Here is a 17,391-nt window from a genome sequence, read left to right as displayed (position 1 = left end):
AGCATGTCAACTTGGCAGAGGCCCTTGCCTTTGCATGGGCCATTACCACTTTCCCCTTCTGCTGACAGATTCAGGAATTAAAATTTTTCCTAGATTATTTTTCAATTAAAATTTATCTAAACATTCATTTCACCAGTATTTCCAGTTTAACTTACCACAAACTGTTCAATTTCTTATATTTTTAGCCTTAAAATCTTTAGTTTTTAAAACTGCCATCTTGCTTACCACAACAGATCTTTATTCTAAAAACCAATTAATATTTGTAACCTACTGTATATCGAATGAAGCATTCTCATACCCTTAAATTCATGTGAATACCTCATCCCTAATATATTTCTTGGTCGTATGAATACTTGCTTTTACAGAAGTGAAAAACAAAAGGGACACTATGTATATGCATGTATACACAACATGCACTCACTACCTTATGCATGAGCATCCCCTTTCACATACACACTCGCTAAATAATTATAAAATCATACATTCACCCTCTATCTCTTTCTGCATCCTAATTCGCATTCACATTCATTCTTTTTCATACACAAACTAACACTCTTTCATGTACATACATGTACAAAAATTAGACACCCACACACAATACATACATAAAATCCCAAGAGCTCTATCCATCCCATGAAAACACAAGAACACACTAACAAAATTACCTGTTGGAGCATCAATCTGATGAATTGTGAAGAGTCTGGGTCCTGCAGCACCAGTAGATCCCTGCAGTGCTTTGAAGCCTTGCAAGGGAACACGGGAGGACCCCGTAACAAACTGCAAAAGCCTTGCTCGCATCTCTTCCGAATAAGAGTCAACTATCTGCCAGAACCAGCCAACCACAGGCGTCTCTGGAGTACAGTGCTGTTCAGACGTAAGAAAACAGTTCCCCGTAAGAGTGACATTTAATGTAACTGAGATGCACACACATACACCTTGCTGATTTGCCTTAACAAGCTTAATGAACAGCTATTAAAAATATAAACCAATCAGCAAGCACAGCAACTACGCCAAACATCCAATAAATGGTTGCCCCAGGATCAGGCAAGAAGCTGTAGTTTTACATGAAGCAAACAATTTGCCTAAAACACCCGGATTCTCTAAGTGAACAGTCAAATAGCAAGTGTGCTAGTCAAGGATGTTAGATAATTACTGCTGACAGTTCATGGGAAGAGTGCTGAGTGTGAGGTTGACGGAGACCAAGTCTCATCTAACAAGTCAACTTTCAGATTAAGAAATCATGCATAGTACATAAAAGACTTAAATCACTTCATAACATAATACATAAACTATGATAACTAAGAAAATTCGTATAATATTTTCTTTTCAGACAACAAAAGGGATGGCACTTCAAAGGTACATATCTAAGGTATGTGTATTATCGTTTCCTCTCATACCCAAGAACTGCAGAACAACCTTTCCATCATAACCTTACACGGTAGTGACAATAAATATACTAATAAACTGCCACCCCTAAGTTACCAAACCAAGCCTTTTCTAAAGTCAACTCTTCCTAACTGTTGGATTAAATTCACTCACTACATTCAAAGTCACTGCAATGCCTTCTGCCTTGGAGCTTTTTAAAACAACAAAAATACGTAAATCACTTACTTTGAGTCTTGTGTTGGCTTTCCAATCATCGATATCTATTTTTCCTAAACCACCAATTATCAGTTCCAATTCTCTCTCATCAAAAGGCTTGAGCAGATGCTGAGGAACCACCTCAGTGAAGCCCTTCTGAAGAGCAGCAAACTGTTGTTCAATACCCTAAAAATCCAGAACATGAATTACATTAAATTCTGCCCATATTTTATTAAATAATCTTTCATAACTGACCCAAGACCCCTTTCAAAAAAAAGATATCCTAGCTTCATTCCAAGATCCCTTTTCTATAAGCTCCTGTAGTTGCGAAGTTGCTGTAATTCTAATATCAGGAAACATTAAGCTCCTCTAGAGTGATAAGTTCTTTAACAAGACTTTACTCCTAATGATACACAGCCTCACCAAAGGTGACTTTTCATTCGTGGTGTAACCTCAAGCAGGAAATGTCTGGTAAAACCATTCCCTCATTTTCTTTTTTCTTTCTTTCATACTTGTTTGCTTTTCCCCATGTTATTCAGGTAGCACCAGGGACAGATGAAGAATAGGCCTCAGTTGCTCATATTCATTCTTTAGATGTTAAGTGTAATAAACTGAAACCACAACAATCTGGCCCCAAAAGCCCTTCCATGGATACCCCCAGCTGCTTCAACTGCCTAAGTTCATATCACTTCACCTTATCCCATGCACATTTTTCACCACCTGCAAGTTCAGGTCCTAAGCAATGAAAATCTTATTCACTCCATCAGTAATGTAAGGGAAAAAACAGTGTTTGCATCTAACTGTCATTGCAAGATGTGACATTTCCATACAAAGAGAGATCAGTTAAATTTTCATCAATTACTACAATATTTGTAATAACTGAAGAGCTCATCTGAGATTCTAAAATAAACTTGCAAAATCAGGGCTAATTTTTTCATGTATTACACGAGGAAATATTCTAGAACTGAAGAGGAAGTAACAGTAAAGTTTAAGCTTACAAAATATGAAACACATTTATGCATAATCATCATAAGGCTACTTGATCACACAACAGATAATCAAGGAATCTATCCAGCAGGGCTTTGCTCGGTGGCTCTAGTAATCTGCAAGAAGACTCGCATCAACTTCAGAAGCAAGCCATTGTACTGATAAATACTTTTAATAACATATTAAGAACAAAGTAAGAAGAATCTACTAATTTCTATACAACTAGCAGCAACCATTAGTTAATAATATGCCAATGCTAAGTAGCTTGTGACAACAAAGTATTAAAAGCAATTTGAACAGTAAAGAAATGTACGTTTCTATAAAATGAGGTACAGTTCATTATATAAAACATACTTTTTTGCCTAAGGCACCCATTTACTTCCATCACTAAACAATCCTTAAATGTAAAAAATTACTGAATTCCCCTTGCTGGATGTAAAACATCCATTTTTTCCCCCCATTGACAGTTTAACTTTAAAAGCTGGCTATCTTTTGTACTCCATTAAGGTTAAGCTATGTCTTTATCTGTAAATGCCATGCATTACTAAAATCAAAAGTCTAATCACCATGTCAAACAGCACAATCAAAACTAAAACCAAAGCTAGTCCCTGCTGACATGTAATATCTATGTCACCTTGAAAACGTTCAAAAGAAACCTGAAGCAGTCCTGGAAAAAGACTACAGAAGAGTCAACTTTGTCATCAGTTTATCAATGAGCAATCCTAGCATTCCCTCTATAAATAACATTACAATAACCTCATGCAGACCAACATCTCAGTGACATTTACATACTTGAATTTATTTTTAGCAAAACTAAACAATGAGGATCTTAAGTTCTAGAATATGGTGAAGTAACCCCACGAGGTGCTGATAGGGCATAATCTGTGAACTGCAAAAATCAATCTTTATATTGCAGTGAAAGGTTTCCTAATGATGCTGAATGCAGAGATACCTGCGAAATTTGCAAAACCTGCACAATATGTGAGGTATGAAAAAGTAAATAGTGATACTTAAAAAAATTTCAGAGGTTTAACTAGCTTGTAAAACTGGTTATATGTCTCTGTATTTTGGAGAACATCACATAAAGACCAAAGAAGATGAATTAAGTTTTGAATCTTATGCATCCTGTAAAACTCCAAGTTCAATGAAGACTGACATTTCTCTCAACTATAAAATTATAATGGCAACATTTACCGCCTTTCAAATTTTACTCAACAAAACCTGGGCATGCAAAACCACACAATGCCATCCAACCTACTTCAACAGTTGACTTCTGCATAAAAGGATATGAACCTAAGGGATAGACAGGCCTACTTGAAGCAGCAATTGGTTTTCTATGCTACTTTTGTCTGCAGAAAATGGGAACAAACAATCATTTCCTAAGGCAATTTGATTAATGATTTAAAGGTTTAAGGTGACTTGGCTTACAAGAATGAAAGGTTCCTGTTGCCTGATTGCTTCATGAGAGGATAAAGAGGCTGTTAATTTGATTTCCTGTTTTGTGGGAATACTTAAACCTTTCTTCTTAAATCTCGACCCCTTCGGTTAGTCTTATATATCCTTGAGAATGAAATTACAACCCAAAGGCATTATGGCTAGTCCATGACCAGACCACGACCAGACCATTAAGGGTCAAGTCCTATATCAAACTATCATACCCATGGGTGAAAATGTCACAATCATTGGATTTTCTGTAGAGTTCAAGTATTGACACTACTCTCAAGTATGGTGGCTCTTTCTCTGCCTGACCCTGCATGGTCAGGTCAAAAATCATGCCATCATATCTAAAGACACCAACATGCTTCAGTGTCATACTATCATGCTAAAGGGGTTAAGGATGAGCCTTTGAAGTTTTACGAGTAAAAAAATAATAAAAAAAATGTCTACATACCTGCATAAACCTGTAGTTAACATACAACTTAACGTATTCCTTTTTATTATCTTCAGTCACTACAATATTACTGCCATCGGGCTTAAGTTCTCTCATCTGGAGGACGCCAAAACTTTCATGCTCAACAGTGAAAGTGTTGTCAATGATATCTGTAATATCATTCTCCCTGAAAAAACAAAGCAAATGTACATATTAATTTACTATACTTTACAGACATAAATATGAGAAACAGTTTATTTAGAAAATTAAGTTCTAGTTAACTGGAATATCACTCCAAATAAAATCTTATTTTTTTTTCATACTTGATCACCATTTCCCCCATTTGTGAGGTACTGTCATGAACAAAGAAAGGTCACATTCAAATCAGCAATCAGGGCCTGAACATACAGGAGGGTGAGAGGCATGCAAGGAATAGAGTGAAATGGAATGATGTGGTCATTGTGCTGTCAATGGACAGAACCAGGGCACGAGAAACATCTGGGGTAAACCACGAAAAGGTTTATAGGGCCTAGATGTGGATATGGAGCTGTGGTTTTGGTGCATTATATTTTTTTTTCATACTATTTACCATTTCCTGCATTAACGAGGTAGTGTTAAGGACAGATGACTGAGCCTTTGAGGGAATATCCTCACTTGGCCCCTTCTCTGTTCCTTCTTTTGAAAAATTAAACATGAGAGAGGAGGATTTCCAGCCCCCGCTCCCTCCCCTTTTAGATGCCTTCTACGACATGCAGGGAACACGTGGGAAGTATTCTCTCTGCCCTATCCTATTCCTTGCGCTAACATGGGAGACAGCAACAAAGTGGGAGACCAAACTGGAGGTGGAAAGATGGAGTGAAAAAGATTCTGAGTGAATGGGGCCTGAACATGCAGGAGGGTGAAAGGCGTGCAAAGTAAAGAGTGAATTGGAGCGATATGGTATAGCAGGGTCGACGTGCTGTCAATGAATTGAGCCAGGGCATGTGAAGCGTATGGGGCAAACCATGGAAAGTTTTGTGGGTCCTGGATGTGGAAAGGGAGCTGTGGTTTCGGTGCATTATACATGACAGCTTGAGACTGAGTGTGAACCAATGTGGCCTTTGTTGTCTTTTCCTAGCACTACCTCGCGCACATGCGTGTGTGTGTGTGTGTGTGTGTGTGTGTGTGTGTCATTTCATGTGTGGCGGGGTGGCGACGGGAATGAATAAGGGCAGACAGTATGAATTATGTACATGTGTATATATGTATATGTCTGTGTGTGTATATATATATATATATGTATACATTGAGATGTATAGGTATGTATATGTGCGTGTGTGGACGTGTATGTATATACGTGTGTATGTGGGTGGGTTGGGCCATTCTTTCGTCTGTCTCCTTGCGCTACTTCGCTAACGCGGGAGACAGCGACAAAGTATAATATATATGTGTGTGTGAGTGTGAATATTCGAAAGTGACCTTTCTTCATCTGTTCTTGTCATTATGTTACAAATACAGGAAATTAAAAAAATAAATGCATTCTCTTCCTTCCTGCCTCTGTGAGGCAGCATCAGGATCTGAACCTTTGACAAAAATTCATTGCTATTCAGGTACATATACACAAATCCAGATATATGAGTAACAATAAGCACTATAAAAAACATTGAAAAAAGTAAAAGTCTTTTCTCTGCCATCCACCTCAACAAAATCAAATTATTGGAAAATTCTTACAGCATCCAGTTGAGTGAGCGGTGAAGGTCTGGATCAACAGCTTCAATGTCATCGAGGACAATAAGTTTGTTGAGCAACATCTTGTAAAAGGGCATGGAGAAACCACCATCAATGTAGTGACCATGGAATATTGCCATTCCTATCACCCTCCCAACAAAATGGAAATACGACAAGTGTTCCTGAGAAAATGAAGATTGCCATTAAAGTTAATAAGAGAAACATATGTATCAGAAATCTTCCAACATAAAAAATATTCAAACCAAACTGAAAGAGGGAAACATGTAGACCCATCTTGTAAAATACTTAAAACACAGTATTAATGAACATTATAACCCTCAGTAGTTAATAAAATATTGTGCATTCACGATCTCTAAAAATTAAATGCTGTTAGTAAGAAACTTATACAAGATCCTGTCACTGTTGAAGCTGCAAAATAAAAGGCATTTCTCGCAGGGTAGCATGCAACAGAGTTCTTCTGTCTATAACTATGTATATTTCCAACATTCCTATAGGAGCTCCCACCAAGAGGATGGCCACACTAAGAGAGTCTCCACTTATCACTGTCCTTACATGCCTCACCAACATACACCATTTCATGCATTCTTCCCCCATTTCTCTCCCTCAAGTACTCTTCCTCTATATTTCCCCATGTCACAGTTGGTCTTTCTCACACACCAACACCTTTAATCGTACTATCATACACTCAGTCTCCCTGTAAATTCCCCATCTTGAATTCTTTCTACATGCCTAAACCACCTCAAAGTATTATGTTTCACCCATTCTATCACTCCACAATTCATTTCCTTCCATACCAAATTACTCTTACACATTCTCATTACTTTCTTCATTCCAACTAGTCATAACACAAGCTCCTCTAAAATAACTCATTTCCACAGCCTGGATCCTTGACCCTATGTGACTTGTCCCACGTCCAAGTTTTGGCTGCATAGGTCTGGGTTGGGAGGATTATGCTGTCTCAATCTTTTCTTCACTTCCATACTTACACCTATACCTTTCATTATTCTGTTAAGGGATATGACTTCTCAATCCTGTACTTCTCCCTCTCTTATCTCTCTTTACATATCACCAAACTTACTCATCTGCTAAAAGGCTTATCACTAGACATCATGCCTCATCACCAAATCATGTGTCCGAATAAAATAAACTAGAAGAAAGGTGGAGTAGCAAATACATCCGTAACACATTCTGCTTTGGCCACTTTAAATACAGAAACAATTATTAAGTAACTAAAGTAATGAATGTATCCAATAATTGTGCATGACTACTTTGAAGACTATGCAAGCAGTTTGGTCCTAGGCTTAGCTGTTGGGAAAAAAAAGCCTCCAAAGCCATTGTAAGTTATGGTATGGTAAGGTACCAATATCAAATACATCTACCATTCTCCAGCAAAAGTGACCCACACAGTTTTTTCCATATCTTCCTTTCCTTCAACCAATCTAAGTATTCCTCCATTCTGATATCTCTCTAACACATATATGCTCTCACTCTATCCATCCAATCTGCTTTTAGCTTCCTTATTTCGTCTTCAAACATATCAAACATTACTTTCTTCAGCCATTATCAACAAAATTATCGCTTAACTACTAAAAATTATCACTTAACTACTAATAAAGTGAAAAAGTACCGGAGGTAGAGAACTTTGGAAAAAATGCATGGAATGGTATATGCTAGGGAGACATGTAAGGGCAGGGCTAAGTAGTGTAGACACTTTTGAAGGTAATGATAGATAGATAGACAGGTTGATGTATAAAACAAATGCACAAGGTAATGATATAATAATACTGTTATGAAGTATATGTATGTAAATATAACAAAGAGCTTAATTTCACCTACTCTAATGGGCATTTAATCAAAAATAATCTTTTCAATAATCAATAAATCCAGTGCTGTGGTAAGTGCAAAGTCTCATTGTAAAACACCAGGAACAACTGATGTGTGCAAGTGAAATGGTTAGCTGTGTAAAACTGATCCATCCTGTGCAAATTAGAGGAAAGGACAGATAGAAAGATGAACAGATATAGAGGTATTTCTAATAAGCTCCTGACATGCATCCCTATTCTTTCCTCTTCAGTTGTGCACAACCTGGACTGTGTTTTACATGAATAAGAGGTGCTAGAATGCATGTTTGTAGATGAGAAGTGTTGTGATACATTAATTTTATATAACAAAAGCCCTTTTCCCATTAAAAAAATACCGTACTTAACATACAATCATAAGGCTATAACTGAATACATTCTAGTGTAATAAAAAAAAAAATTTCAACTTACTGGATTGACACTTGAGTCTGGATTAATTTGGAGTGTGTAGATATCATCCCTAGAGTACTGAAACAGACCATAGTAGGGGTTGAGCATCTCATGAGACAAAAGGTATAACCACTCACGAGCAACACCACCATAATCAAGTCCTTCTTCACCTTTAAACTTAACCATTAATCTTTTGCGTAAATCTTTTGGTCTCATCTTCATGATCTGCCTATAAGATTCCTCGAAGACTTCACCACGTGGAATGTCCAAACGACAGTGACCGCTCTGTGGCTGGAGACACTGTAATTCTGCTCTCAAAACTTTCATCTTAGCAACTAAATCACGCTTATATTTTGGGAGGCAATCGCTCTCCATGTCTATCACAACTGCATCCTTGGGCCCAGAGGTATTAGTGTTACTGCTTATCTGCAGATTAGTGCTATTGTTCTGAAGCACCACAGGGTTACTGTTATTCATAGTAGTAGTTACACCACTTCCTTCACTGCTCATATTGTTGCTATTATTTACACTAGCAGGCACAACAGATGGACTAATTGGAGTACCATTAACAACAGAGCTATTAGGTTCTTCACTATTAGGCACACTGTCTGATATAGTTTCCCCAGTAGTGTTTGCCTCAGGGGAAGGCCCTCTACTTCTTGAGGAACTATTTCTTCTACTGCTAGAGGACCTATTACTTCTATTATTTGGAACACTACTGGCAGATACTGAACTTTCACTGTTCACACTGATTCTAGGGTCACTATTACTGCCCGTTTCTATTATACTTGTTCGATTACTTCCTTCACTACGAGTCCTGAAAAAGTTAAATCAAAAGTATAATTCATCCATACAGTAAAAAGTTCCGAAGTAGACTGTAATGAAATTTTAAATTCTCAACAACAATAATCAACAATGGTCACGTCCCCACAATGAGCATTCACCAATCACTAACAACAAGCAAAATATCTAAATGCATAAAACCATTACTACCATGACGTACCAGCACACCCCAAAACCTCCACATTTGACCATCAGCAAAATATTCCATATAAGAAAGACAAGGTACAACCAAGTTAAAACAACCCACATAAACTGTGATTTAAAGACAAACATGATCATCAACTTATACTTAATTTAATCCTCAGCACTTACTGACCCTAGTAATTTCATTAAACCAACGCTTCAGTACAAGTTAAAAAAAAAAATCACCATTTCTAGAACTTTAAGAAACAGTAAAACAAAACTCAGCATGATTATATCTATATATTTACTTAACTGATAATACAGCATGCATTTTTTTTTTTTTTCTACAAAGGAAGATTGAACAGATCCCACATTAGTGAAACATTCTTCTTAACACATAACTGCTTCCCTTGCCATAGCAAGGTAGTTTCAGAAACAAACAGTCTCAACAGAACACATCCACTCTCTAGCTGTCATAAAAAAGCACCTTAAATTATCATGACATAATGATGAAATATTTCAATGTTTCAATGCAAACATTAAATGCAGTGCTATAATAATGACTTACCTGAGAATATTACTGAGAATATGACTGTTAGAGAGCCTTGGATCGGTGAACTGTGTTGTGCGATTTATGTGATCCAGGAAGTATGGTCGCCCACTGGGGGTATGTCTCAATTCCCATCCTCCAGGTAGGGGTCCTAGATCATCGATATTAATCTGCCCCAAGTCACGTGGTACTCTGGGGTCATGCCAGGTAGATGTCCCAGTGTGGATGTTGTAATAGTACACCTGACCCTGTTGTGTGGTTCGCATTTCTATGGAAGGTAATCAGTCTACAGTAAATAACGTGATGTAACTGACCTAGTGCAGATATTAAACTATAATGAATACTATGATGTTATTCATAGTGCAAGCATGTTTAAATATCAAGTTTACTTTCTTTTGAACCTGCCTGCTGTTTCTCCTGCATTAGTTTGGTAGTATTAGGAAGAGATGAAGAAAGGCCACATTTGCTCCCATCCATTCTCCATGTCATGTGCAATGTACCAAAATCACATCCCTTAATCCAAAGAACTTTCCATGGTTTCCCCCAGCTGCTTTACATGTCCTGGTTCAGGCCATTGACAGCACATCATCCCCTTTATACCACAGCATTCTAATTTGCTCTATTTCATGCTTGCCTTTCATCTTCCTGCATGCTCAGGCCCCAATCATTCCAAATATTTTTCAAACCATTCCATTTCCAGTTTGGTCCCCGCCTTCTCCTTGTCCCCCACACTCCTTGCTTCTGACACATACATTCTCTTTGTCAACCTCTCCTCACTCATTCTCACCATATGTCTAAACCATTTCAGCACATCCTATTTAGCTCTCTCAATCACACTTTTCTTATTATCATACCACTCTCTTACCCTTCTATTACTTACTTGACCAAACCACCTCACACCACATACTGTCCTCAAACATTTAATTTCCAACAAATCCACCTCCCTCCAAACATCATTATATATGGCACATGCTTTACATCCATACAGCATTGACGGGACCACTATACTCTTAAACATACACATTTTTGCCCTCCAAGATAACAACCACTCTTTCCACACATTCCTCAGTGCTCCCAAAACTTTTGCCCCCTCACTCATCCCTATGACTATTTCCAATTCTGTAGTTATATTCACTGCCCTCCCAGGTATCTAAAACACTTCACTTCTTCCAAATTTTCTCCATTCAGTCTTACACCCCACTCAATGTGCTCCTACACCCAGCTTAGTCTAATAAACTTGCTTTAATTCATATTCACTCTCAATTTCCTTCTTTTACAAACATTATTTTTTTGGTATCTACTACATGTGTAAAAGAAAAGAATTTAAGGTAAACTGTCTCTTTATAAGAATTGTGAAAATATATGCATCTACACAAGAAACAAAGTCAACTAAAGAATAAAAGTACAAGTGAACTGACACAAAAAGGAGAGAAAGAGATATAAATGTAAACTGACATACCTAATACATCAATTCCAGAGTATCAAGAAGGGTAACCTATGTGCACTCCTATCAAACATTTTGGTTGTAGCAAAGTCTCCATATAACATAAATAGAGAAAACTGAAAACATATTTGAAAGATGACATGCCATCTTTATCCCACAATAGCGGTGACTATTATTTAAGCCTCACATGTCATCCAGTAAGGGACAGGCTGTAAATCACCTTTCACAGTACAGTATTATAAGAAGAAACAGTGGAAAACTTGTACACTACACCTTGGTGACCATATACTTAATGTGTTTATTACATGTTCTCCATGAAATCCCAGTTCATTTTCTAAAGGTAAATGCTAATGGTATCTGGGCTTGTATTGAATTGGTAGTTAAAAGAGACCTAGATGCAGAACTGAGCAATGTAGTTAAGCTACTTTCAGGGTAAACTGAAGGAGTTTTAATTAAAGGTAAATGCTTAGCAAGGATTTTATGAATGAATGTTGGGTTGATCCTCCTTGTATTATAAGTATGAATCACAAAGAAATGAAACTGTATACACACTATGATATCCAAGGATAATCTTCAATAAGACTGAAAAATATGTCCAAACCATATCACTTTCTGTTAAATCATACAACTTATCAATATTAACATAAACTAACACTTCACTATCTCAAACTGTATGGTGGGGAAAGGTGAATCAAAAGAGCTAAAATCTGAATGAAACATGCAAAATCAGCAAAGGGTCATTTCTGACTATTTTCTGATACAGTATGTTGCATTGTGTATGAACCAATACATTATACAAGGGAAAGGCCTCGATTGAAGAAACGGGTTTAACTCATGCTGTTCCACGGGCTGCAGATGCAGGTGAATGCATCGTGTGGGGTTGTGATTTCGTCCTATATCAACAAAAGGTCATACGAGGTTAGTTTATCAAGAGGTTGCCTGGAAGTTCAATTTTTGTAACTTTGAAAAATCTGAAACAGCAAATGTTCAAAAAGTAAAATTCTACTGAATCTCTATATCCCTTCCTTCAAAGTTTAAAACAGTCAAGTATTATTGGATCTCTAAATCTCATTCTTGTCTCTAGAGACCCTCTTCTTCCCAATCCCAATTTAAAGGAGATGCCTGCATAAGCTTGCTACAAATGAACCACATACTTAAAGAAGCTTATTCAAAACTCAAATACCTAAATAATCCTAAAGGTATACAGACAGTATATAGGAGAAAAAAAGAGAAAGAAAAAAATAATTACGAACCAAAACCATCAGGAAGATCTGGCGGTTGATGGAGCTGATTCCTCGAGAGGTAATGCCGATGCCGTGCCGATCGTCTTCGAACTGATTCTGGATTTCGCCTAGATTCACCAGCATCTCGCTGACTGACACGCTCTACACTTTCTGCTCTACTTCGCCTATGTTCTCTGTCTCTTGGATCCCTGCAAATACACAAATGAAGTATGAACTGCAAAATAATCTAAAACTATGCATACATGGACAAAGCTTCTACATACATAAAATATACACTCTTCCCCAAAGATACTTTAACTACAAACAACTCTAATCCACACCTTTCTGGGTCTAAAGGCAAACTGCAAAGCTTAATCATCTATTGCATGGTAAAATTCTAGATAAGACTTAGATATAACATTACAGAAGCAAATACCATTTGTTTGCATTAAAAAATGTATGGAGACAATAAGGAACACCTTATCTGGTATAAACAAGGTCAAAATAAAGCACAGACAGGAAATAAGGAGGAGAAATATGGACAAAATTGGGGTAAAGAAAGGATTATGTCTGAAAGACTGGGCACAATTCACGAATGTAGCAAATCCCAAAGTGGGCTGCAGTGCAAGTGCCAAGAGCAAACCTACTTTGAGACTTTCTGTAGTGGTTTTCTTTCATCAAGGTATTGCACTATTGCCCTTAAGAGTATGGCCAAAAGAAAAAGTGAATTACAGTAGTTTCAGAAAGGGAATAAACTTCTGGGGTGAACTATGATTCTTTAGTGGGTTGTAGGTACTTCATGAGCATTTTTGTTAAATGAAAAAAAAAATCAAATAGCAGTGGAAAGCTAACCAATTTTATGTTAATGAATCTGCTTTTTTGTGCCAAGAGATTGTAAACAAATTCATTGGCTGATTATATAAATATATACACTAGCTTGTGGAATTAGTTTTAGTATAGTTATGGGTGCTACACAAAATATTGTAATACCTAAAAAAACAAAAGATTAAAGTCAAAATGAAAGTCTTTTTTATCAATTCAATATCAACCTAATATACTTTAAAACATTCCTAAGAATGAGCAACTGTGAAAAAGTAAGATATTCATTGCCATCTACAATTATTTCAGTTTCACCACGAAAATGCTTACACAATTTCAAGCTATTTTGTGAGAAAATTACTGTAGCAGTCACACATCATATTTGTTTCCCCTTCTCCCTAAGTTCAAGTATTCTTGACAAACATGCAAAAAATCATTAACTGCAATTTGGACTATTATCTCCCATTTGCCATTTATGGTAAGAATTGATCCTAAGTCACTAATCATACCCCTTTACTACCATCCTTATTAATAATCTAGAAACACACATATGATAAGGAAAGCAACAGCTTTAGAACTTCAACTAATAATGAAATGGATGCATGCTAGATACCTGTCAATATCACATCAACAATTTTCGCAAAAAATGTACAAAAATTGAACATTATACCACCATGCAATGCTTCTGTAGAGATGGTGACTATAACAGAATCTTTAACCAATACAAACTAAATCAAAATAATGTCTTTACCTTCTGACTGGTGTTCCTTCTTGTGGCACATCAGAACTTGTATTGGGGTTGCTCAAAACTATATTTCCCATATTTCCCCCGGCTGGCGATATGGAGGAGACTGTGGTTGCAGAGACAGTGTTGGAAGAAGTGGAATGTCTGCTTGGGGAGCCCAAAACACTAGTGTCACCCGGCCTGTAACACGTGGCACCGTGTCGTGAGGTCGTGGCTGGGTCACACCAGGAAGAGGGGGAAGGTCCAATGCAGGGAGAGCCAGAGGCAGTGTAGGGAGGACAGGCCTCATTATAACCTACTATGCAGGGGACTGGTGCAGAAAATAGAGTATGTGGGTTAGAAAAATGAGAAGGGCAAGACTTATGACACCCTACAGAGCAACTAGGAGCTGAGGATGTGGATGTGCAGGGTTGAGATTGACTAGAACCTCTGGTACAGCTGGGAGAAGCTGAGGTTGAGGAGCATGCTTGACTAGAACCTCTAACACAGCTGGGTGAAGTGCAGGATGAGGAGGGACAATCACAGGAGCAAGAGGGGGAGTTGCTGGCCATTGGAGCAACACAGGAGAAGACAGATGAGAGGAAGACATAGATGGCACATGGACACACGAACGTCTTGTCACGCCGTCTGCGCTCCACTCTGTAATAAGCCAATCGGAAAGACCAATCACTTTTATCTTTCACTCTATAAAGCCTTTCACAAAACTCAGAGCCCCCTGACATACATATCAAACTTGTAATTTTTTTTTAGGTGACACCACAAAAGCATTCACTGGTCTTCTTTAATTCAATCTTGATGAATATTTACAACTTCAAATATAAAAGCTGAGTCCTCATATGGGTTCCTGAGGATGTGTGAACCAGGCTTCTTATTTGAGCTTAATAATAACTATTCTAAATACCCTCGAAATTCTCGGCACCATAACAGCTAATACGTTCCAAGGCACACACAAAGGCTCTCATTTTGATTTGCTACTGACATCCAAAGCAATGCTGATGAGAAAAATAACTAATACACACACAGATATGCACACAAAAAATTTATTCTTCTTTGATGTCCATGTACCAAATATGAATAACTGAAACTTAAAAACAAGAAATAGAATAAAAGTGCAAGCTAGAAACAGACGGTACTGAGGAGTGCAAATAGGCGAGAACTCAACATACTTAAAAAATGAGACAAATCATTCCTTATAAGTTCGTGCAAAAATATTTCCTGCTTCGTGCCCTTTAAGGTGAGAAAGCAATCATAACCTACGAATATAAAAGTACTTGTACTAATAGCTGCACCACCTACATTACATACATGGGCAGGTCTACAGAAAGAGGAAGAGATAACCCAAGAAAGGTGTAACTTGCTTCATGTGCATAGCAGCCAAAGACCATAAACAACAGCACAAAATGCAAATAAAAAACATTCAAAAAAATATAAAGGTAAAGATTATTTTATATAAATTCTCCTATTTTACCATAAAATAAAAAATATCTACCATTATCAGTGTACAAAAGGAAATCATAGAGGCACAAAATTCGTATATGGCTTATAAGACCACAAAGTTTATACAAAATTAATCATAAGTATTCTGTAGAAGCATGAGTCTTTTTTGGTTAGTATACAATCAAATCAAACATATCTATGCCATGTGCCATATCATTAAAATAAGATTTATGGTGCAGCATTAAACTGTCCCTGGGTTATGATCCTGACTTTAAAGTTAATCCATAAACTGCTGAGCAACCGTGTTTACATTTCTGTTTCTGCTTGCACATTTCTAGTACTGTATAACTGAAAAGTGTTGAAAGTATCCAGCCTACTAAAAACCAAAACTTTTCAAATCTTAATGTAAATACTGCAATATACTAAAAAGCAGGCTTCAAACCCATGACTGACTCAACTATTTATTAAAAAATATTAAGACTTTCAATATCAAAACCTTCCATAAAAACTTTACATATATATATATATATATATATATATATATATATATATATATATATATATATATATACAATGCGGTACACATAAATAACACTAATCGTCAAATAAAAAAGATGACCATACAGCTCTAATGATAGTTCAAAAATTACAAAAGCATTTAATACTGATAATAAAAAAAATTGAGTAAAAAGCAGCAAAATAAATGCTTTCCAATCTTTGCCAGACAAACATTACAGGTGAGAGCAGTGTGCCTTCATGTATGTGCTATGGTAGAGCATATGCCTCTCATATACTTCTTAAAATAAAATAAAATATTTCTGCAGAATGTTCAGGAAATTCTGACTCTATCAGGTACAACTTCAATATTCTTTCTATACCTAAAGGCCTTTCATGCTTCAGTGAGATTGTGTGCAAAGTACAGATAGAATATAAAAAATCCTTAATCTTTAAATCAAACCCAAGCAATGTTCAGATTTTGGACAGATTTTAGAAATATGGGTCAAAGACTGTGGTCCAAGGATATCATAACTTTTACAGTATTTTGTAAGATTAATGCATGTTCTCAATGTTATTTGTCTGTCACAACTGTAAATATATACTCTGCAGAACAGTTAATAAGCCTTTACCAAAATTACTCTTCATGACTTCCCAAAGGCAATAAAAAGGTATAAGTATATATTTTCAAAGTTTCCACTCCCAAAAAAGCATTATACAGACTAAGGTAGTTGCATCATAAGAGTAACTCAATGCACCAGTGCACCCTTATCTAATTTTTGAGAGATTTCTATTTTCTGCATAATATTAAGCAAATGCTTCCTCTTCAAAACAATACACCTGAAGCCTTCACTCGGATCCTTTTGGATGCCATTACAAAAGAAGAATTTATGAAACTACCATACACAGGTAACTGAGCAAAGCAGAGTTTTACTGCCTCATGTTCAGACACTGAGAACAGCAGCAAGAACTAATGCAGTGTACAACAAAGTCACCAACCCTCAAAACTCATGCTCAATTTGACAGTAACCTTGAGTGTGGAGGACCATGGGTTTTGGATGTTCACATTTTTATTGAAACTAGGAATTTCAATATTCTACCTGTAAAATTGCAAGTGTGGATATATTTCTTTGTGTATTTCACTACATATAATACAATGTAGCTATAAAATCATGGAACAGTGAATGTGAATGTAAATACTATTATAACATACAAAGATGTTCGTAAACTCTCCCTGCAAGTAGTAACAACAAATGAAAGAAGTCATCTTTGATAAAATTTGCATCATCGTCTGGAA

General features: G+C 36.7%; 1 protein-coding gene across 4 annotated transcripts in view; it reads right to left on the bottom strand.

Annotated features, from left to right (window-relative positions):
• Positions 1–17,391, bottom strand: part of Smurf (SMAD specific E3 ubiquitin protein ligase) — a 127,387-nt gene that overhangs the window by 5,240 nt on the left and 104,756 nt on the right. For 2 of the 4 annotated variants that reach the window (XM_071694931.1, XM_071694932.1), the window contains exons 7-14: positions 14,169–14,801; positions 12,629–12,807; positions 9,950–10,199; positions 8,437–9,232; positions 6,149–6,327; positions 4,460–4,625; positions 1,612–1,767; positions 666–864 (exon numbers count right to left, since the gene is read on the bottom strand). In XM_071694931.1, the coding sequence (XP_071551032.1) occupies positions 666–864; positions 1,612–1,767; positions 4,460–4,625; positions 6,149–6,327; positions 8,437–9,232; positions 9,950–10,199; positions 12,629–12,807; positions 14,169–14,801 (2,558 nt within the window). The remainder of the gene's footprint in view (positions 1–665; positions 865–1,611; positions 1,768–4,459; positions 4,626–6,148; positions 6,328–8,436; positions 9,233–9,949; positions 10,200–12,628; positions 12,808–14,168; positions 14,802–17,391) is intronic. The other 2 variants (XM_071694933.1, XM_071694934.1) reach the window with 1 other exon arrangement.

The sequence above is a fragment of the Panulirus ornatus genome, chromosome 57 (genome assembly GCF_036320965.1).
Source record: "Panulirus ornatus isolate Po-2019 chromosome 57, ASM3632096v1, whole genome shotgun sequence".
NCBI classification, from domain to species: Eukaryota; Metazoa; Arthropoda; class Malacostraca; order Decapoda; family Palinuridae; genus Panulirus; species Panulirus ornatus.
This window is presented reverse-complemented; position numbering and strand designations above follow the sequence as displayed.